This window comes from Ictidomys tridecemlineatus, chromosome 14, assembly GCF_052094955.1.
Source record: "Ictidomys tridecemlineatus isolate mIctTri1 chromosome 14, mIctTri1.hap1, whole genome shotgun sequence".
Taxonomy (NCBI): domain Eukaryota; kingdom Metazoa; phylum Chordata; class Mammalia; order Rodentia; family Sciuridae; genus Ictidomys; species Ictidomys tridecemlineatus.
Genome location: NC_135490.1, coordinates 12,205,976 through 12,230,065, shown reverse-complemented (window position 1 = coordinate 12,230,065; position 24,090 = coordinate 12,205,976). Strand labels below are relative to the sequence as shown.

At 43.3% G+C, this 24,090-nt stretch overlaps 1 protein-coding gene across 4 annotated transcripts in view; it reads right to left on the bottom strand.

Moving 5' to 3' along the window:
• Window positions 1–12,978: 12,978 nt before the first annotated feature.
• Entpd4 (ectonucleoside triphosphate diphosphohydrolase 4) overlaps window positions 12,979–24,090 on the bottom strand; it is a 29,353-nt gene continuing 18,241 nt past the window's right edge. For all 4 annotated transcript variants that reach the window (XM_078030874.1, XM_078030875.1, XM_078030876.1 and 1 more), the window contains 4 exons: window positions 21,909–22,233; window positions 19,939–20,024; window positions 18,796–18,957; window positions 12,979–17,487 (listed from right to left, as the gene is read on the bottom strand). In XM_078030874.1, coding sequence (XP_077887000.1) covers window positions 17,259–17,487; window positions 18,796–18,957; window positions 19,939–20,024; window positions 21,909–22,233 — 802 coding nt within the window. In that variant the 3' untranslated portion in view covers window positions 12,979–17,258. The remainder of the gene's footprint in view (window positions 17,488–18,795; window positions 18,958–19,938; window positions 20,025–21,908; window positions 22,234–24,090) is intronic.

Sequence of the window (24,090 nt, the reverse complement as noted above, 5' to 3'; positions counted from 1 at the left end):
TCAAAAACTTAGACCAGGGTTGCCTTGGTTCACTAACTATTTTGGAATGAATGGATGGCTTTCCTCGAGGTCAGCAGCGTCCTGAGGAGCAGATCCCAGTGGGTCACTCTGCCCCGCAGGGCTCCCTCCTCTCAGCACTGTCCTGCAGAGTGCAGTTAGCTCCTGACTTCTCTCCTTCCGAAAGTCAGAAGTTGCCCCTCTCAAACTAAACCCAAAAGCAAAAAGAAAGAAAAAGAGAAAAATTTAAATAATATAAAAAAAGCCTGATCTGTTTTACTGCATTGGAATTAAGAACTTCTATCCATCAAAACATGGTTTAAAGAAAGTGAGAACACAAGCTCTAAAACGAGAGAAGAGACTCATGAGAAATATAGTCCAAAGGACTATTAACTCCATCACTTAACCTATTATATAAACATAACAAACTGGATCATTTAAAGACACTTAAAATGGTTTAATGAGATACAAATTACCTTGTGACTTGCCCATTTACTTAAAAACACATTGGAGATGGCTTTTCCAGCCAGTACTTACAACTCACTCTGGAGTAACCGCAGTGGCTCCCAGCCTGGGTGTCTCATCATTTATTCAGCCTCCACTGTGGGCAAGCATTCAGTTTATTCCACTTGGGTGATTGACAAGCGAGTCTGGGTAGTGAGGTGTTTGAATCCCAGCTTCACCCTTAATAACCATGTGCTTTACCAAGCAGCTTGTTTCAGTTCCTCCTGTGAACTATGGGAATGAATTGTGGGAACAGTAATAACTCTCGCTTCATGGTATTGCTGTCCGGATGCAGTGAGATCAGGCACCCAGAGGGCTGCCTGGCCACAGTGCGGAAGCTCGTCAATGTCAGCCAAGTCTCCTGTGATGTGAACATTTATTTCTGTTTGTCTAGGAGAGATTTCTGGGAGGGGATGATGGAACCAAATGTAGAGTAGTTTTAAATTTAATTGACACTATTAGATTATTTTCCCCAAAGATTTTTTGCAGCAATTCACATTCCCACAAGCAAGCAGAGCTCTGAGATCACCTATATTGCCATATTTCACCAGAATTGGGTGGTACTAATTTTTAAGGTTGCCAATCTGATGAAAACTCATAAAAATCCTCACTAACCTAATTAATTAGTTAAATGATTGCCTTAATTTGCTTATCTTGCTGGATATTTTTCAATTTCATGTTCAGTTTCAAGCTTGATTGTTGCCTTAGAAGGACCTTAAAGCAGGAGACATATTGGAGCAGAGACTGACAGGTCATCACAGCCCTGATAACAGAATAAAGGCAAACCCTGGATTCAGCCATGGCACCAAGGCCCACTGTCTCAGTGATCAGGAAGGTGGATACACAGTGATTAGGATACGCCACCATAGCATCATAATAGAGAGTGCTGGTGGTGTTGGGGGCATAGCAAAGTAGCAGAGCACTTGCCTAGCATGTGTGAGGCCCTGGTTTGATCCACAGCATCACACAACAGCAACAACAACAACACCACCAAAAATCAAAACCCCAAAACAACAACAACACACACGAAAACACAACACAACAAAACAAAACAGAGTTTTGGCTATTTTTTGACCATTTGTTCCTCCCTAGAAACTTTAGAACCAACCTGTTGAAACCCTTTTTGGAATTTTGACAGGAGTTGCATTGAATCAATAGATGAACTTGGAGAGCGTCATTACCTTATTGTTGATATATTAAGCTTCTCTGCCTATGAATAAAGTATATTCTTCCATTCTTGATCTTCTTGTTTCTCAGTAAAATTGCATAGTTTTCTCTATAAAGCCCATTTTTGTTTGATTTATTCAAAGCACTTCATGCAATTTAAAAAATATTTATTTTTTTAGTTATACGTGGCCACAATATCTTTTATTTTTATGTGGTGCTGAGGATCAAATCCAGTGCCTCACGCATGCTAGGCGAGCATTCTACCACTGAGCCACAGACCCAACCCTATGAATATCATTTTTAAAGTCCCATTTTTGAATTTTGTGACTGATGTGTAGAAATACAATTGCTCTTTGGATATGAAAACATCTAGCAACTCTCTTAAACTTTCTTATTAATTCTGATAATTTAAAAGACCCTTTTAGGTTTTCAATGCAGATGAGCATATCATCTGTGAAAAGTGATGGCTTAATTTCTGCCTTTCCAACCCTTCTACTTTACCCCCTGGTCTTGTGCATAACCTTATTTTTCTGTAAGACGGTTGAGTAGAAATGGTCGTAGTGGGAATGCTAGGTTTGCTTCTAATTTTGCAGAGACTCACTTCACCATGAGAAGTTAGGCTCTCTGAAGAATTGTGGTAGACAACCTTTAACAAGCTAAGGAGTTACCTTCATTGTTTACAGGTAGATTTTTATTACAAAGTCTGTTGAATTTCATCACAAGCATTTCCTGTGGCTATGGACATGATCAGACTGTTTTTCTTCTTGAATCTTAACATGTTGAACTACATAAATTTATTAGTATTTTACTCTTCCTACCGCCCTCTCCTGCTACTTTTAGTATTAGGTGATACTAGCCTCATGGAATGAATTGGGGATTTTCCCCTCTATTTTATATTATCTAGGAAAGTTTGCATTAAGACTAGAATCATCTGTGTTTTGAATATTTTGTAAAATTTCCCTGTAAAACTGCTAGGCTCATCAGTTTAAAATTACTAATAATTTAAAATTACTAATTCATTCTTTTATGAATGTAGGATTATTCAAGTTCCTTATTCTTTCTGGAATCAGTTTTGGTAAGTTATAATTGTATAAGATTTTGTTTAGGTCAACCAAATTTTCAGTGTCATGAAGATAGTCATAATTTTAAAAAAAAATCTGACATATGCTTCCTCTTTTTATTCCTAAAATTATTTCTGCCCTCTTTTTTTCTTCTTTAATGATCCTCCTCAATTTTTTTTTCCATTTTATCAGCCTTTTCCAAGAATTGACTTTGGGCTTTGCTGACCCTTGATTCCTTCTTTTTATTTTTGTATTTACTCTGTGGTTCTTTTTTTTCTGCTTAGTTTACTAAACTTTATCTTTTATGCTCTATTTGTTTAGTTATTATTATTATTTTTTGCAGTGCTGTGATTAGAACCCAGGACCTTGCACAAGCTCGGCAAACTCTCTACCACTGAGCCACATCCCCAGACCTTCTAATATACGTCTTTTAAGACCACAGTTGTTCTACAAACAAGATTGCATCCCATAGTTTTAAGAGGTGTTATTTCATGAATGGTCAGTTCTAATTTTTAACTTCCAATATGATTTCTTCTTCATTGTATGAGTTACTTAGAAATGTTCTAAAATTTCCAAATAGTTAATTTTCTAAAAATTTTATCTTTTGTCATTAGTTGTTAACCTAATGAGTCTGAAGTCAGAAAATGCTGTCTGTGTGAAACTAATTGCTTAACATTTGTTCAGCTCCGATTTTGCAGATTCCCACATGTGCGTCAGAAGTGTGTGTTCTCTGAGCGCCTACAGTGTCAAGCTCTGCTTAGCGTGTGGAAGCAGTGCAGGGGGTAAACTGATTTTTGTTGCTTGATTTATCAGTAGTTGGGAGAAGTGTGTATCAACCTACTACAATAGTGAATTTGTCTATTTCTGACACTGATTTCCCTCCATTTCTGATGAGTCCCTTAATACGCTAATTAACCATCTCATCTGAAGAACCATTTCTTCCTGGGAGGTGCTTGATGAATGAATATCTCCTATTGTGAGTTGAACTGTGTTCCCCAAAAGATGGTTGAAGTCCTAACTCTTACATATGGTCTTGTTTGGAAGAACAATCTTGGCAGATGTAACCAAGTTGAAATAAGATCACACCGGATTAGGATGGACTCTAAATTAATGACTGGTGTCCTTAGAAGGAGACAGATGCAAAGATACAGAGAAGAAAGCCATGTGAAGAGAGAGGCAGGGATTGGAGACGGGAGTGAAGCTGCCACCGCCAAAGAGTGCCAGGGATGGTGGCCACCAGCCACCACTAGAAGATGGATGAGACAGGGAGGATTCTTGTCAGGAGGTTTGGAAGTTACATGCCTGCAGACACCTTAAGTTTGGACTTCCAGCTTCCAGAACTGTGAGAGAATAAATTTCACAATTGTGATAATTTGTTCTAAAAGCCACAGGAAACTAGCATTGCTGCTATTCCAACTCATGGATCTGAAGTGGGTTTCTCTGCAGCCTTCCACTGGGCCCTCCCGAGATCAAGGGCTGGTCTATATGTCCTGCCACCCGCGTGCCCCCTCCCCTTCCTCAGCTCTCCGGGTCCTGCGGCTCCCTCTTCTCTGGGGAGCCACTGACAGTGGGAACAACTGGCTGGGGAGAGGGAAGAGCCCCAGGGCACAGACTCAGGCTGCATGCAGGCGCACTGAGTGGACCCAGGCCACTGTAGCGCCCCAAGAATCAGGGAGTGAGGGGTGGTAGGAAGTGTCCTTTTACTGTGTCACTTTGTGCAATTCAGGCAACATCTCTGGACTTCTGGTAAAAATACTACTTTTAGCTTGTGCTGACATCACAGAGGATGCGACCTTTACAGAAGGACTGTTGGCCACTAGGTGGCGACATCTTCCTCAAGCAGGACCACAGGCTGATCTCAGGCCCGGATCAGGGGACACGGGACTGGCTCCCTTCCCCACTCCACCACAGGCACCAGAGAAAACTATCCTGACAGGGTGACTAAGGCTGCGGCTGTTGTGGCCAGGACCTTTAGGCCAAGAAAAATGGAGGAGGAAATAAAAGCTTGGGTGGAAAAGTGTGGCTGCAGGGGCCTATGGCAGACTCAGCTCCGCAGGATTCCATCACTCCCGGCTGCCTGGAGCCCCCGACCTCTCTGGGGCAGGACATTTTATTCACACTCTAGAGGAGAGGCCACATATGGGACGACAGGGACACCTCCTGTGGGCCTTCTGACTCAGGGCCACAGCCAGGCTTTCTGACCACTAAACTCCTTCCACCAGATACAACAGATGATACGGGAGAGAGGCCGCTGGGCAAAGAAATAGAGAAGACACGAGGTCACTGTTCCTAAGGAGCTCACAGTCTCGGGGTGGACAGAGGGCGGATGACACACACAGACAGATGCTTTCATGACAGATAGTGTGGAAAGACGCCATGGGGTCAGAGAGAAGGGCCTGAACTCAGGCGAGCAGGTTTCCTGTTAGACAGGGATCTGTGTCCCCCCAGAAAGTTATGCTAAAGTCCCAACCCTGCTGCCCTGAGTGTGGCCTTATTTGGAAACAGGATTCGCAAATGTAATCAAGTTAAGATGAGGTCACTAGGGCAGGGCTCCATCCAATAGGACAGGTGGTGGCCTTATGAGTGCAAAATGCCACGTGAAGACAGAGGCAGAAACGAGTGATCCCTCAGGATGCCAAGGAGCTCCAAGGAGCCATGACCAGAAACCGCAAGAGGCGAAGAAGGGTTTCAGAGCACCCCAGGGAACACAGCCCTGTGGGGCTCTGACCTCAGACTCGAGATTTCCAGAACCGCGAGGGGATCAATTTCTGTTGCTTTAAGCCACTCAGTTTGTGGTACTTGGTTATTATGTCTCTAGCAAATCAGTGCACTTCCCAAGAGCGGCTAAGGTCGAGGCTAAATAGTAGAGGCTGAGTGGCTTTCCGAGAGGGCCACACAGGAGAACCTGGCAGCAGAGGTAACAGTAGCAGAAAAGGCTCATTCCACATCTAAAAATCTGGTAGGACTGAGCAAGGCAAGGGGGGATGAGCTGGGGGGGAGGTGAGACCAGGACACAGAGGGCCAGCGTGAAGGTTGGCCATTGTCCTGAAGCAGGGGCTTCAGCCAGACGCCTTGGGAAGGTCACTCTGGCTGAGTAGAGGGGCTGGAATGGCCGAGTCGAGAGTTCAGCTAGGAGTCTACCACAGGATTGAAGTAGAGCAAGACAGAAAGAGGAGAGGAAGAGGGGACAGGGAGTGGCGTGGGTCCTGCACTTGAGCAGTGACTGACCAGATGGACAGCGAGGGTGACAAGGAAGGAACGGTCCAGAATGGCCTCCAGGTTTCTTCTGTTCGTTACAGTTGGTGTGGAGAGAGGAGGGGTCCTCAGGGTCCTCCAAGTTACATGCAGGGCGAATGGAAATAGGGTCTGTGAGGAGGGTTCTGGAAGAAATGAAGGCCAGCTGGTGTATCCTGGAGGTAGGCTGACCTCCCCTGACATGGGGCCCAGCGCCACATAGGGTTGAGAGTCAGGGTTGGCCCACTGTGGGACTCCATAGGCGGCCATGCATCCTATGTCTCACTTCACGCCATAAAGGCAGGGGGAGATCTGTCCACAGTGGTCCCAGGGCCTGCGAGGCGGAAGTAGATCCTGTCGGCCTTTTAGAGAAAAGCTTTTCTGAGCCCTGTTCTAGAGCAGTGCTTTTCAAGCACTGACGCCCATTGTGAATGACTGAGGGTGTGAAAAGGGAAGGGTCTGATCCAGAAGGCCTGGGCCCAACCTAAGAGATGGGCCCTTCTACTAGGATTCAGTGACGTCAATGCACTGGTCCAAGGACCACATTTTGAGGAGCAAAAGGACCTAGATTTGTGCTACCACAAATACACCATGAGCCACATAGGCAAATTAAAGTGGTCCAATGTCCACATTAAAAGGGGCAACATTCATCTAGTACAGTAGCCCCCCCTTACCCATGGAGATATGTTTCATGACTCAGGCAGATACCTGAAACCACAGATAGTACTCAGTGTAGGTACTGGACTATATTTTTTGCTATATATGCATATCTATGATATCGTTTAATATATAGATTAGGTACAGTAAGAGATTAGTAGTAAAAGTAAGGTTAGTAGTTGTTTACAACTACTAATAAAGTACACCAATTATAACAATATGCTATAGTAAAAGTTTTGTGAGTACAGTCTCTCTCAAGATATCTTTTCTGTACTATTATCATCTTTCTTGGTACTATTCTCACCCATGAGGCGAGATGGTAAACGCCTCTATGATGAAATGAACTGAGGTGAATGAATGATACAGCCATTGTGATGTAGCATTAGGCTACCATAAAAGAGTTCCTTGAACACAGACATTATGATACTGCAGCTGTTGACCTGATAACCAAGATAGCTACTAAGTGAGTGATAGGTGGGTAGTGTATACTGCATGGATACAATGGAAAGAGGGATCATTCATGTCCTGGGCAGAGCAGAATAGGGCAGCAAGAGATTTAATCACACTACTCAGAACAGTGTACAATTTAAAACTTTAGTTTATTTCTGAAAATTTCCACTTAATATTTTTGAACCTCAGTTGACTGCAGGTTAACTGAAACTGTGGAAAACAAAGCCTCAGATAAGGGTAGGGGGGTGGGGAACTACTGAAACATATTTTATTTAACTCAATATATCCAAATTATTATCACGGCCCACATAACTATGATAAACAAATTGAGATACTTAACTCTTTCAAAACTAAGTCTTTGACATCTGGTATATATTTACACTTACAGCCCATTTAAATTCTGACTCAACACAGCAGCCACTGTCAAATGCGCATATCCTTGTAAGACATACTGTGTTGTGTGCCTGACATTTACACACATGGCGTTAAGCTACAAATCTCATTTCTTACAGTATTCAACAATATTTTTAAGAGCCATTACCCATTTTTCTGTACATGCTTCTAGCTCTCCTTTCTGGCTGCACAGTATTCCATAGTATGCAAAGTCTCTTTTTAATTAGCCAAGACCTTGCTGGCTCCCAACATGGTGACTGCCAAACATTGCCAGAACATCACTTCACACATCCCTTTGTGGACCTGGGGAGAAATTTCTCTGGGGTATGCACTTCAGTGCTCTCTGGGTCAGGGGACCCTTCACCAGTAACTTAAATACACTGCCAGCTTGCTTTTCAGGGTGCCATGGAGCAGTCGACACCAACAAAACACCTAAGCTACTGTCCCCCACCTCATTGTCAACACTTCAGAGTAGCATAGGGTGGTGGCTTTTGCTGTGCACCACTGGCATAGCTAATTTTTCTTTTGGATTTCCTTTTTCTTGTTGAAAATTTCAATTTTAGTCACTACCCTCTTGGTCTGCCATTTGTTGAACAGAAATACCTACTTTTGACATAGTCAAACCCACCATTTCCCCCATGCCTTTAGTGCTTTGGAGGATTAAAAAGAGACTCACTTGCTGGATGTAGTGGCGCACGCCTATTATCTCAGTGGCTCAAGGGGCTGAGGCAGGAGGATTGCTAGTTCAAATCCAGCCTCAGCAGAAATGAGGCCTTAAGCAATTCCATGAGGGCCTGTCTCTAAATAAAACACAAAATAGGGCTGGGGGTGTGGCTCAGTGTTGGAGCACCCCAGAGTTCAATCCCTGGCATCCCCCCTCCAAAAAAAAAAGAGTTGCTTTTTAAATTTTTTTAGTTGTAGATGGACACAATACCTTTATTTTGTTTATTTAATTTGTTTATGTGGTGCTGGGGATCCAGTGCCTCACACATGCTAGGCAAGTGCTCCACCACTGAGCCACAAACCCAGCCCAAGAGACTCACTTTTTAAGGACGATTTAGAATGAAAAAAAATTGCTAAAGCTACATGCAGAATAAGACAAATACAAAGGGATCACTTTCTCTGACTGGGCTTCAGAAAACATCAGTGTTCCTTTGCTCCACAATCACTCCCTCATTCTAGGCTTTCTGCCCTTTTCTTCAAGTCTGAATAGGTTAAGATAAAAGAAAACTGGAAGTCAACCCAGTTCTCCCAAGGCTTTCTACACACAGCTTGAGGACGCAGTGCTCCTTTAGCTTTAGGTGGGAGAGAGAAGCTGTAATGGTTAATTGTCAACTTGGTTGGATTAAGATATGCCGATGATTAAGAGGCTCCTGGGTGTGTCAATGAGGTGTGTCTAGGAAGATTGGCAGGTGGGATAGCCAACTGAAATGGAGACCCTCCCTAAGCGTGGGCAGCACTGTCTGATAGGATGATGGCTTGGATGGAATAAAAACTAGAAGAACAAGAAAGCAGCAGAGATGCTAGCTGATTCTTCTTGGATGGGTTCTTGATTGCTGCTGTGATCCTTTGAGGATACTGGACTCGCTTCTTCACTCTTCAGAAGCAGATCTCCAGAAATCTTCCGTCTGGGACTAGGGTAGCACCGTTGACCCCTCTTGTTCTGGGGCTTCAGCCTCTTGGACTACTCAGCTACTGGTTCTTCCAGCTCTGCAGCCTACCAACCGCCATTGTGGACTATCCAGCTTCTGGTTGGGTAAGCCAATCTAATAAGTCCTCCTTTTATAATTATACTTCCTGTTGATTCTGTACCTCTAGAGAACCCTAAATCAGAAGTGAACCATGTCTGAGTGTGAGGGGCACCCCCCCTGCCCCCACCCCCATCCCCATCGCACTGCATGTGGTCTTAAAGCTGCACAAAACTGCAATCTGGAAGAATAACAAAGACTGATAATAAAAGATACATATATATATATATATATATATATATATATATAATATGACCTTTGTTGTCATTGGACCTTTACTTTATTATTTATATGGTGCTGAGAATCGAACCCAGCGCCTCACACGTGCAAGGCAAGCTCTCTACCGCTGAGCTACAACTCCAGCCCCAAGAATAAAAGGGTTTTGTGTTAGAGTCTGTAAACAAGTCAGGATGGCGCCTGGCATTTTGCCAGAGGGAGTGGTTTGTGAGGTGGCGCCAGTGAGCCATTAAGTTTGGAGATTCCTTATTGGTTGACTGCTGTATCGAGTTTATGTTAATTAAGATAAGCTGTGTGGAATGTATAAATACCTCTGTTGTCCTACAATAAATGGCTCCCACTCCTGCTGTATCAATGTACACAAGTTCCTCGTCACCCCCTTCCGGTTATTTTGCTGCAGCCGGACTGCGGCAGTTTTGAGAGACTTACTGCACATATTCTAGAAGCCTAAAGAGGTGTCTGGAAAAATAAATCATATTTTGCTAAGATTACAAATATTTAGGAAACATTATGTGCTACAAGGTATTTTCATCATTGGGTTAGCTATAAATATAAAGAAAGTAAATGCAGGACCCTTGCATTGATTCACATTCAAGGAAGTTCAGAGATAGGACAGATACATGGATGGACAAAAGAGTCAGAGAAAGTTGGAATTTAAAGATGTAAATTGAACACTATACCTATGTCTTAGTCTGTCTTATGTTGCTATAAAAGAATATCAGAGATGGGTTATTTATAAACAAGAGAAGTTTATTTGGCCCATGGTTCTAGAGGCTGGGAAGTCCAAGATCAGAGGCCACATCTGGTGAGATCTTGCTGTTACAGTTTCATGGAGGGCATCACATGGAGGGAGAGCGTGTCCAAGAGTGGCGAGGGGGCCAGACACACCTTCATAACAGAGCCTCTCTCTCCACGAGGAAATCACTGCTGAGATAACGCTGACCTTGAGGTCAACTCAACCTCATCGCCTCTCAAAGTTCTCACCCTCAACAGTGTTGCACTGAGGACTTCATTTCTAACACATGGATGTTGGGAGACACATTCAACCCATAGCAGAATGGCCAGGAACTTCCAGAAAATTCTCCTGTGCTGCCATAACCAGAATAAAAGAACTTCACAAGCTAAGTAGAGTCCATTAAATGTTTAAGTGTCTCAGTCTTTTTGAACCTAAACTCTGGCATAACAAAGTTAGTCCAAGTGGAGATAAACCTTAAGAGGAGAAAGTGCTAAGCTTGGTTCCTGGAGTTTAAGTCCTGGGTAACCACAGCCAAGAAGAGGATGATTCATCTTTTTGGAGTAGCTGGCTTTGAACTCTGAAGCAAAAATGGGTGAAAAGCGGAATTCACACTACCAGTGATGAACCAGAGAACAGCAGGGGCAGCCTGTGCACATACTTTATTGAAAGAATACAAGGAAAGTCAGCCTCACGCTGGGAGTTAGAAAGGCCATCCTTGGTCCTCTGATGTCCTTGCCATAGGATATCTCTTCCCCTTTCTGTCACACACGGGAATCCCACAACACAATGCCTAAGACAGTCATTGATGATGGAGTGAAAGCCGCCTCTCCCTCCACTTGGGTGAGCGTGTGTATTTAGAGTGACCCGTCTCTGTGCCTGTCACCACGGTGTTCTGTGAGGAGCTTTCAGTACTTTTCTCTGGGCAGAAATCCTTTTTAAGGTCTGGTTTCTTGTTTGAGTCTCCTCCATGTGACATACGGTCAAGTGGCCATGACGTCTGGAGCCCAGATATAATTCCCCTGCCAAACAGGATCAGGTGAAGGGCAAAGATCAAAGGCCAGAGAGCCCCCAGCCTGGGTCCCCTAGAGCAGGTCTCTGGGTCTTAATGGGCACAGTAACAGAAAGAGGCCATGTGCAGGGGGAGGGGGGCTACTTAGTTAAAAACAGAGAAAATACATCAACAGATAAATTCTTCTTTGTTATGAGGAGGCAGACAGAAGCCTGAGGAGCTTGTAAGACTCTAAAAGGTATTACGTTTCCAGATCTGCTATGCTGTGCTTTGGGATTAGCAGGGCAGGCCTTTGTCTTTTGATGACCCTTATAAAAGAAGACATTCTAACTCTGACAGAGCTGACATGGACTCCTTGGCTCCCAGGTCCCCGTGATGGCCAAAACCCCTTCTGTGCAAACCATTAGCATTTCAGGATCTAAAATAAGCAAAACAAAACCAACCCCTCAGAAACAACAAAAAAGATCCATAGAGTGCATTCCAAACTCATAAAAAGACTAAAAAGACAGAAAATAAACAAAAACCCAGAACCACGCCTTTCTGATCTGTTAGCCTGGTCAGCTTTTGGATATAGGTACTTCCCCTCTACCAAGTGGAATGAAAATTCAGACATCTTTAGTTGTCTTAGATATTTTAAGATATTTACCCTCAGGTGTGAAGTCCCACATGGATCATACTGCCTCAAAGTGACTTAAGCAAGTTCTATTTTAACTTTGTTCTTGCTGTCCATGGCTTGGGCACCTCACTTTTGTGCTAACTGCCCCCCCCCATACTGCCTTTGCCTTTCCCTGGCTCCTTCGGAACACTGTGGGGCTTGTGTGGTTCTTAACAGCTGGCCCCCTTGGCTTGCCATCTGTCTCTATGTCTATTTTCAGGTATGGCTCAGGCCCACCTTCTTCCTCCAGGAAAACCTCTATTTATATGTTCTAAAAAGAGCTAAAAAAAAGTTTAGCTTCTAATTTGATCTTTCCTGTGAGTTATTAGTAATGTCAATAATGAGATTAATAATTTTCTGAAAATAAACCACAGATTTAAGTTTAGGTCTAATTGCAATGGTGTCTCCTAAAATGAGCATTTGTTGTTACTATCAGTAAGACTGTCAACCGAGAATATGATAACCTAGTTGAGAACAACGAAAATTACATTTATCTTGGACTGTTTAGGATTGCAATCTGGGAGAACAGAGATTCAAGCATTCTTGAGAATGTGCTCTGAGGTTCTAGAAAATGAAGACTGCATTCAGAGCTTTTAGCCACCAGGGGGGCTGGAAATCACACCACTTGTTGATGGGAAACTTCAACTGGTGCTGGCAGAAGAAAAGCTGTTCTATAAGAAAGGGGCTGGTTGCAATCTCAGTGTCCGGGTAGTGGGGTAAGGAGTCCACCCTCCAGTCAGCAGAAGTTAACAACGTTCCAGGAAACTGTGGTTTGGCCTAGTTAAAGGCTCAGCTGAGCTGTATCTGCGATCTGATGAATGATGGCCTCCCAACTCCATTTTAAGTGCCCCAAAATACTGTCACTCCATTTTGGCCTTTTTCCATGGTACAATACATAAACCTTGGTTAATTTTCTTTTTCCTGTCTATACATATAGCTTTCAGGCACTTCAAGGTGAGGAGCTTATAAATGGCAGTTTCAGACTAGCGGTACTGCTGGTGACTGGCTAGGTTTTGCCTAGGGTTTCTTTCCTCAAGCATCGCTTGGTGATGGCTGCGGGCTGCAGAGACCTTGTGACCCTTACAGCTGTGCTTCCCGGCCCACATGCCCAAGATGAGACACAAAGAGTGTGTAGTCAGATTTAATTTATTTTACTGAACTTAGACTCAAATTTGACCAATCATTCTAACAAGTAAAAAGATTCAAATATCAGAGAGAAATCTGTTTCAATCACAAGAAGCAAGCACACACCTAGGGGCTGCTGGTGAACCTTCACGTTATTGATTATCAGCACCCTTCCGTGTGCAAGTGCGACAAGGCGACCAAATGCAGAAGGTGATATGACACCACAACCCTGTCCCAGGACCCTTTCTCACTCTGAATGGAAACCATCACTTAAACAAAAGACATTTAAAGAGGTTCCCCTAGTTCTTGTAATTCCTAACTGTAAAATACGATTTGGGTAAAAGAACAAAGAATTCTCCTTGTTTGGTCACATCATCCATTTTTGAAAGGGAAACTCAATATCATAAAAAACAAAACACTGAAATAAATAAATAATTTACTCGAAGGTAGTTTTGCTGTATTGCACATGACCACACACAATTCTAAAGCAGATTTTCTTTTAAAGCTTGGAAAACACATTTGCCTTTTTCAGTTTCTTGCGAAGTGATACATGCTCCTTATAAGGAAAACTATGTAGGCCTGAGTTTAAAATTTAAATATCTGTTCATCGAGCATTTGCTATGCTAGAGTGCAGAGGTGTGGATGACAGGGGCAAGAGCCTTGAGGGTCATCAGGCAAAGCCCTGACAATACTGGCCTTAAGCCATGAGCAGCATCTTTGTCCCTTGCCCCTGGAGCTGGTAGGCACTGCCTAAAGCCAGCAGTTTCAGGGGGAGGGTGTGTGTGTGTGTGTGTGCGCAAAAACAACTGGTGCAAATACAACTGTGTCTTTTCCTGTGATGTCCCTAAATGGACTGTGAAGCCTGTGAGAACATCTCCTGGAGGCATAGAAAGGAGAGCACATGACATGGCTAATGGGACATAAGCTTTTACTGGGGAGTCTTTCTACCAAGATTATCACAGAAACCGTTTCTTGGACAAAGCTTTTAGCAAGTCCCAGTTTGATTTCTTTTGCTTTCCATTGCAAGTATAGACTTGGCCGCTCTCCTTGCCAATCCTGAACTGGGATGAACCCTCCTCTGCCTGAAGCAAGCTTCTCCTCTGCTGGCCTCAAATCCATCCCTGCAACACTTAGAGGAAGTATGTGGCCCTCTTCTCTTCCATGGGACACATAGTTCTGAGACACTACTGAGGCTCTCTGGAATACAATTTGCTGTGATGCAGTTTTCTCAATATAACACTGAGCGCCCTTAAACAGCACTATTTTTAAAATTGGAGTTGGGGCAGATTTCCTCATTTGGTAGGACACTGATCTTAAAAATAATCTAAAAGCAAAGATACGAAGTTAACTTCTGGTGGATAAGCCAGTATTTTAAGGTTGAAACTTGGTTACTTCTTTTGCCCATCTTTTTTGTGTCCACGAATGCCTATTTCCTTTCTTGAATGAGACTGTTCTTGCAGGGCCACAGCTATAGTGTGTTGAAGGCTTAGTCTTGTTTCTACTTTGGCACTACTGGGAGGTAGTAGAACCTTTAAGAGGTGGGCCCAGGGGCAGGTTTCTGGGGGTGTGTCCTTGGGCCCTGGCCCCTCCTCTTCCTCTCTCTTAGCTCCAGGTTTAAAGCCAGCAGACAGATTTTGCTCCACCATAATGTGCAATGTGCTGCTTCACACAGGGCCAAAGCAGCAAGATCAGCCCATCAGAGACTGAAAACTCAGAAACTGTGAACCAAAAAAAATGTCTGTTCTCTGTACAAGTTGATTCACTCAGGTATTTGTAGCAGTGACCACAAGGTAACACAGCCACCAAACTTTTCCCATAAAACTTTTACCATTCTTTGTAATGGTAAAAGGCCGTTTCGCAAATATTTTAGGCCACATATAGTCTCTACTGCATATTTTTCAACATTTTTTTTAAACTTCTTTAAAAACACAAAAACCATTCTTAGCTCTAGGGTCTTTTGGATTGGCAAGTTTGCCCAGCTGCTCCAAGGAGCTGTGAGAGAAGCGTGCATGCTTATCAGGTACAAGGTAGTGTGGAATGCGGAACCCTAATCTGGGGACTTCTTTTGGAGAATGAGGTAGGTTCTTGCAACGGGATCTTTTGAGCAGGCTAACATCAGAGCTCCTTTGTGTGTCTACTCTGCCCCCCAAATGCAGAGCTGGACTAAATTGACTTCCTCATTTAAAAGAGTGTTTGTTTGCTTATTTATTCATTTATCCATCCTGGATTGAATCCAGGAGACAGTCCAGCATTTTTGTTTGTTTTTTTCTGTAAGACAGTACAGAAAACAGTTGCCCAGCCTTGCCTCACACTTGGAATCTTCCTGCCTCAGCCTCCTAAATTGCTGGAATTATAGGCTTCAAGAGTGTTTATTTAAGCGAGTAAGTTTTAATGAAGGACTATTTAAATCTATTCCTGGGCTAGCTTCTCTTTGTCTTGATTTAAAGGTAAAACCACAAACTCTAAGCATTTATAGATTTTATTCTACAGGGTAGGGCCCTGCTGTTCCAACTAGCTGGCAATAGAGAAGCTAAACTGTAACTGCACTTACTTTTCCTCAATGACACCACCAGGGTCCACAAGGCTCTGAACTCAAGGTGAGGCGCAGCTCAGTGTGCTCCTGGGGTACCGACGGCAGCTCAACTGCACTGGATTTAAGTGGCTGGCGGCCAGCACTTCAGATGCTATAACATCTGCCTTCTCTAACTCTCCACCAATAACTTTCTTCTTTGCTAGAATATTCACTTTGAAGAGAATTAAAACATTCACATTTCTTTTACAAATCAGTAATCTTTGAAGTCATCAATAGACACTGTGTCTTATAATTAGTAATCAATCAAGATAAATTTCAACTCCTTTTTCTAGCTTAAACAGGGATTCAGAATTTGAATTGTTTTTCTAATCAATGATTTTCTAATAAATAGCTAATGGGTTCTCAGAATACCAATTGCTGCTATCTACGTTAATTTAACCGTTTTAGGGTCCAGAAATGTACAAACACGTACTCTCATAAAAGAACTTCTTAAAAAAACTGAGAATTTCTAAACTAAGAATAGGTGAAAGGCATATGCCAATCCAGTTGTCCTTTTTTGGTTTTTGCTTAAAGTGTCAAATCTGCTTTCTTCAAAATATAAATTTACTTCTTGTGTTAAATTCACAGTTTTCCTTGGCCCGGATTTACTGGGGCATGCCAGCCACAGTTGCAGCTCTAAGCAGCCCTTAACATGGGGTTGAGTCTAGTCTCTAAACCTGAACCAGGAAAATGAACTTTAAAAAAAAAAAACAACTTTTGCATTTAAAAAAAAATTTCTTAGTAAGTAAAACTGCTAAGACAACTTTTAACAGGGGGCGGGGGGTAGGGAGTGGGAGGGGGACGTTATACTAACTTGAAATTGGAAAAAACTGCATAACTCAATAAGCACAAATGAACTTCTAAGAAATGCTGAAGCACCTAGAAGTACACACCTGCTCAGTTCTCATGAAGTTTAATTAAAATGAGGGAAATTTTATGAATTCTCCAATTCTTTCAAAAACAAATTTTCTAACGATGCTGAAAGATTGGATAATGCACGCAGTTACCTGCAATTAGGAAAGAAAACAGCAAGGAGCACTTCCTAGATCAAATGATGCAAAGCAGCCTGTGCAGGGTACATGTCCCTCTCTCTGGGTCCTCAGCATTTTTCACACGCTCTGGTCAACAGTTCACATCTTTCACTATCAGTTTTAAAAATAGTTTCCTCCTGGTGCTTTTTTTTTTTTTAAATCTATTTTGGACATACTGATTTTGAATTTTTAAATCTGCAAAGAAAACACAGGGGCAGACCTGCACAATGAATAAAAAATAAATATCACCCTCTTCAGGTTGGAGCTTTCAAAAAAGACAGAGGGTTATAATTTGCCTTCTGGGTTCCATACAAGTGTCAATCTTCAGTCCTATCTCCACTGACTGACAGAAAGCATCTTTCCTACCTGCCTCCAAAATCAAAGTGCATTTGTTGAAAATTTACCATATCTTAAAGAAAAACCCACAAATCTCATTAATTTTTGGCAGACACCTTATGCAGCAAAAATCAGGTGTTTCCCTTTTTTCTACTCCTCAGTTAAAGCTGTATTCAAAACGGCTAAAGGCAGTGTACTTTCTAGACAGCAGGGCCGACATACAATGGATTTTGTTTAAAAGAACAAAAAGGGAAAGGAAAAATAAAACCATCTGAGAACACAGAGGAGAAACCCTGAGGCAAAAATGGCTTTTCCTATAAAAGTCTTGCCACAGCTGTGCCTGCATTCATAGGGTGCCGGCCACCTTCTGGGAGGGCAGGCCTTCCTCCATCCAGAGTGCTGCGGCTGAGCTGTGGCGGGGTGAGCGTCGGTGGATGCGTCGCAGCCTTAGCAAGTAGAGGAGGATGGACAGCAGGACCACCAGGAAGCAGCCAGAGAACAGGTAGTGGTTGTAGACAAAGGAAACGCCCCGCCAGTGCGCATGACTGGCCCGGAAAACATCCTGCTGGATATCTCTGCCCAAGGAGGAAACACAACAGAAACAGGGTAAGAGGGGCTGGGTGGAAACCACGCCTGCAGGAACTCAGCCGCGGGGCCTGGCATGGGCCTGACCCTAGACACAGCTGAGAGCTGGCCACTGACACTCAGTTTCCCCACCTCTGAGATGGAGGAGAGTAAGGCTGCACTAGGGTACTTGGAAGTCTGTGGTAACACGTGAAGGAATGCTCTGAGTCCCTACCAATTACCAGCATTATAAACTGGGTAGCAAAAATCAGAACTATGAGGGGTTCACTAACACAAGGAAGCCAACACAATGTGAAACCACACAGTAACCCTACTCTGAACAATTTTTGCAGTTGATTCAACTAAAAGTAAGATTAGAAGATGCTCAATTAAATGGGATAAAGAGTTGATATCTCATTTATAGGTTAACCAGAGGTTTTGGCTCTGGTACAAGGGATTTAACTGTGCATCTTAGGCAAGCACTCTGCCACAGACCACATGCCCAGAAAACAGGGTCCTTAACATGGGGTCGCATCTAGTCTCTAAACCTGAACCAGGAAACTAAAAAAAAAAAAAACTTGTGCATTTAAAAAAAATTTCTTAGTTGTCAATGGACTTCATTTTATTTATTTATTTATGGTGCTGAGAATCAAACCCAGTGCCTCACATATACTAGGCAAGTGCTCTACCACTGAGCTACAACTCCAGTCCCCAAAATGTACATCTTTATTTCAGCAATCTCAGACTGAAGTTTAATATTTAATATTTTCCTTTAATCATGAATGTAGACAACAAATTACTGTAATATTAGCAGTACCTATGATTTGGTTATTAATGAAATATCTCATTATTGTAATTGATGCCTCAAAGTACCATGGATGCTCATAATTACACTGAAATTATAGAAATAACTAGTTCTAGGGCCAGATCTTGATATTTAATGTGCTAATAAAGAACACATACCACTTTATGACAGTGTGTTTTCTGTAATCATTGGATAAATGCATTTCGATGTAATGGTTTCCTGTACAACCCTCTGAACCCCTGGATCAACCCTTCTGTAGAGGTTAGAGGACAGCTGAGAATAATCAAACACGGGCAACAGCACAAAGTGCTGTGTATTGTGGGGTGAGCAGGGTGGGAAGGAAGCAAGGCCTTGTGAAGAGGGGAGGAGACCAAAGTGAAGTGTCAAAGACTCTAAGTTCTGCCCTGGGCAGCTCTGAGAGCAACACACTGACATCCACAAAACACAGGTGCCACGGGCCCTGAACTGGAGAGAAGCATCTTTTATGGTCCTCCTTACCAAACCTGTTGCCTACCTCAATGGTAAAAAGCGGGTCCTGTAAAGGATAGCCCCCAAGGTCCATTGCACTTCCTTGTCATACACCTGCAAGGCCGTCTTCAGGTTTTTATAGCCAACAGGAAACGAGAAGCCCTCGTGGAACACCTCAAACATCCAGGCTGATTTGAAGCACTGATACCTACAAACACCAGGCACAGGAGTCAGAGCCATTCACATGTCAGAATGGGCCCAGAACAGAGATGAACGGGCTTTAGCAGGCAAGCCCTCTGAGTGGCCAAATCAGCTGCATATTTCCAGCCGATTACCTGGCTCTTGCCCGCTCCCCACAACATGAATAAGTTCACCTGCCAAAATTGATTAGCTTGTGAAGTTTGGTTTTGGTATAACTGAATCCATGAACATGACAAATTTTTCCCATTAGGGATTCCAATATTTACTGAAAAAACATTAAGTTCTAACTCTTTGGACCTCAGCTTATTTCAAAATGAGAAGGTGGAAGACACGAATGGCGTGAATTTACTTTACATACAACCAGAGATATGAAACATAACTGTGCTCTATATGTGTAATATGAACGCATTCTGCTGTCATATATAACAAATTAGAATTAAAAAAAAAAATGAGAAGGCGGGAAGGTCCTTCTCTGCTCTGATATTCTGTGATCCTAAATGTTTACTAGCAGCTTATTTTTTGCAAAGCACTGTGCTACGCATGTAATAAGATGTAATGGTAAATGAGGCACAATCGCTCCATTTGAGTGGCTTATAATGAAAGGGAAGTTTAAAAAGGCAACAAACAACAACAAACCAAAGCAGAATAGGATCCATGCTTTAGAGGGGTATGATGAGTGTCGTGGAGACTCAAGAGCGGTCAGGGTGAGTAGACAGAGGAAGCCTGGAAAGGGACAGCATCTGACATAACTCTAACAAACAGGGGGATTTCAAAATTGCCCCCCCCAATATATGTGTGTGTGTGTGTGTGTGTGTATGAATATATGTTATGTCTGATATGTCCAGGAACAAATGTTTGTCCCATATGGAAGAGTCAAGGGTAGATGAAAAAGGCATAGTGATTGCAGAGAATAAGGATGTATACTGGGCCAACACTGAACTACTACTGGTCCTTAAAAGCACCTGCAGCTTGACTGTCTACTACTTACTTAAGCCGATGGAGGTCAGCATGCGAGGCATAGAGTCCACGGTCAAAGCGATCCCTCAAGATTGACCACTTTGTTGCACAATAGTCCTAAAAGCAATTTCACCCAAAATAAATCATCAGGAAAGACTTATTAAAACATTTTGAATTAAAAAACAATATCAAACTCATCTGCATAACAAGCAGATCCTTCCAAGAAACATGGCATCAGTGCAGTGAGGGCCAGATACGCAGCGTGCTGGCTGGTTAGCAATGCCATGGTCATTCTACCCCACCACTCTGCCAGGAATCCCTAGAGAAGCCCGCCACCTACGGGAAGCCACCTGTGAAACACATGAGGACCCTCTCTCACATGGGAGCCAGGGGCAGATAGGCCCGGCACTGGGAATCTTCTGTGGCTCTCCCACACAATGGGTTGCCCAATGCCCGTGGCCTTTCTGTCTGTTCTGCTAGAAAGGTCCCTCTTGGTAGTACGGAGATGGCGTATCCCGCTAGGAACTGAACAGGCCACCTTAATCCTATTTTGGTGATGAACATTCTATGGAAGGCCTTTGATGTTTCCCGATATAAATAAAGCAGAAGTGGGCTCCATTTTTGCCAGAAGCCGGATTCCTCTGATCAGCTTGCCTGTCCTGCCTCTGCTTTTGAAATTACTTTCTGTGTTCTGTGGGGTTTTTAGGCTATTTTATTTCTCTTGGCTTTTATTTCTCAGCCAGCCCATTCCACCAAGGGGAACCCTGTTTCCCCCTGCACAGGATGTGGGAAACAAGCTCCTTGAAACTATCTAGTTTCCCTCCATGCCTGTCACAGACAACGCTTCAACGAAGAGAAGGGTCATTCCTGCCTATCACATACCCAGAGTTCCGTGTCTGAGGCAGGCTCAGTGGAAGGTACTGAGGAGATGACAGTGACTGCAAAAGCAAAGAGGGACTTGGTTTTCCCGAAGTTACCCAGAATGAAATGAATCACTAATGTTTACTGAGCAGCATGTGCTGCTTCTGAATGGAAGACCTGAGCCCTCCACATGGCTTCTCTCCCAGCCTCTATTTATAGCACAATGAAGCTGAGAACAGGGTGGTGGGACAAGCAGCAAGAGAGAATGCACTCAGCCTGGGGCAAGAGGGTCATGAAGAAATGCCAGGAACCAAGCCTATGAGAGGGGGAAAGCCCAGCAACAAAAAACAAACAAGAGATAAGTCCATACTCCTACACCGGGGATGAACAGCCCATTGGTTATATCATCAACCATGGTGGCACAACAGGGACAGATGGGGAGAAACGGTGGGCTTGTCTGGAGTTGTGAAATCTAGTAGGCAGCAGCGCACAAGTCAGGATTGCAGACTCTTCTTGAGGTGCACCAGAAAACCATCCACGAACTAGGTCAGTGGGCCATGAGTAGAAGTCAAGGGTCACCAAGGCTCAAGGGGTGTGAAGGGGAAACTTCTGAAAGAGCTTGAGGAACAATGTCAGAAAGGAAGGGAGCGCGAAAAGACAGGAGTGTTCTGGTGGCTAAAGGCATGGGAAGACCGGCAGGAGGACTGTCAGATGTGACAAAGAAGAAAAATAACAGTACATTGGAAGTTCCCAATGACCAGTGCAGTTACTGAAGTGCAGGGTAGAAGTCAGTTCTGGTGGATTATTTGCTGCCGCTTCTTCTTTTTTTAATATTTATTTTTTAGTTGTAGTTGGACACATACCTTTATTTATTTATTTTTATGTAGTGCTGAGGATCAAACCCGGGGCCTTATACATGCTAGGCGAGCGCTCCACTGCTGAGCCATCCCCAGCCTGATTCTTTACTTCTTCTGTGACTATTTTCATCTCCCCCAACCCATGGGAACAGGATTCCCTAATGCTGGACCACAACCTCCCATACTCCAGCTTCCCTTCTAAGGGTGAGGGAGACGTGACCTGTTCCTGTCCACTCTGGTCTCTCAAAAGCATGCAGAGCACAGGGTTTCTTGGAAGGTTTACCTTTGCAGCTTTAGTGAATTTAGCAGCACTGTAGTCTCCCCCCATCCGTAACACATCTTCAGTACAATAGTAGAATTCAGAAAAGCCATAGAATTCACTGTTCTGGAAGTGAATAGGGGGCTGGTAGACCCCATTGAGGGAAGTCTGCGTCTCATTGGTTTTGTTCATGAAAGGCTGGAGCATCTCTCGACACAGGTCAAAGTCCCCTGTTCCCCGCAGGTACATCGTCTGCCCATTTTGCTGGATTTCATCTTTAATGTCAAGGGGTAAGCAGGGGTCCAGATAGGGAGCATCAGGAGTCAGACCAGTCTGTTTACCCAGAAGCCTATGGCACAAAGAGCAATTCTATCATGAGACCTATGCTGTACCACATTTTGGAGAAGTGGTTGCAAAGCAGTGTTTATCCAAACACACTCTGTGGGACACAGGTCCTGTAAGACTGTGTGTATGCAAACAACAAAGGGTTCTAAGATAATTAAGCTAGGAAAACTGGCACCCAACCTCCTTTTGGAGACTCACAGTGCAGAGTCACATGCAGCAGACACAACCAAGTCCAGATGAAAAAACTTGTCTGATTACCTGACATTTTCGATTCCCTGCAACACAGCCTGATGCTACTGGCCACAGAGTGCCCAGTGACCATGTTGTTCCCTATCCCCATTTTGTCAACAGTGCTTTTATTGTAACTGTATAAAGCTGAGAGGTAACTGTGAAAAGAACTAATTGGTTCTGGAAAATCAACTAAATACTTTAGAACAACATGAAAGGTACAAGTTGTTAGAAAACTTTTTAAACCCTAGTGGGAAAGATAGAAAATAATTAGAAAAAAGTAGTAAATTCTAGGATTGCTTCACGAATGTTATTAAGTCTGGATATTCTTTAAATAAAGCCAAAATGATATCTCAATGAGGGTGAATTAGAAGACAGCTTAATTCAGAAAAAAGATCAGCTGATAATTAAGTGAAAAAAAAGTTTAAGATTTGATCTATTTTTATGGTATTCTGTTTCAATTTTTTTTTTTGTACCAGGGATTGAACACAGTGGCGCTTAACCACTAAGCCACATCCCCAGCCCTATGTTGTATTTTATTTAGAGACAGGCTCTCACTGAATTGATTAGTGCCTTGCTTTTGCTGAGGCTGGCTTTGGACTCACAATCCTCCTGCCTTAGCCTCCTGAGCTGCTGGGATTACAGGTGTGCACCACCACACCAGGCCCTGTTTCAACTGATTTTTAAAAATTATTTTTATCAATTATTGATCCCAACTGCAGCAAGTAGCAGGGATTCTGCTGTGCCCCATGCTCTGGGGGAAAGTTGACCTATTTATTGAAATGCACCAGGCTTGCCACTTCCTGTGAGATTTCTGGGAACTCGTGCCTTCAAGCAAATGAGGGATAGAAAAAAGCTCAAAAAACAGAAGTGATGTTGGTACTGGGCACCAGGAACTTATGTGAGTGTGACAGGTATTCAGCTGTTAGAAGTTAGATATTCCAGAACTCAATATTCACCACTGACAGTCAACTAACAAGTATATTTCTCAGATCAGGACTACTCATGATGTGCTTGATTGCAATCAAAAAAGACTTTTGCCATGAAAATATTTACCTAATTAAAGAAAAATCAAAATTGATCACCACCTGTGATAGTGGTATGGCCCTCAAGGTTCTTGTGCAGATGGTCATGCTATTATAACAGCATTGTTCAGTGGAGGGGCCTTGGGAAGGTGACTGGATCACCAGGGCTCTGACCTCTTTGGTGTATTGCTCTACTCATGGATTAATAATCTGATGGCATTACTGGGAGACAGTGAAAACCACAGAGGGTGGGACCTAATTGGAGGAAGTAGGTCATTGGGAACATGCCCTGGAATGATGTAGCTTGTCCCCAGCCCCTTCCTCTTGTTCTCCCTGCTTCCTTGCTGCCAAGAGGTGAACAGCTCTGCTCCATACCTCTCCATCATGATGTTCTGCCTCTTCACAGCCCACAGCAAGGGAGACAGCCGACCACAGATGGAAATCTCTGAGTGTATGAGCCCAAATAAATCTTTCTTACCCAAAGTTGTTTTTCTCAAGTATTTTGTCGCAACGACAAAAGGCTGACTACAATACCATCATAAATGGCAAAGAGTGTGCTTCAAGGCTCAAGTCTTCACACGTGAAACACTAGTAATTATTATTAAAAA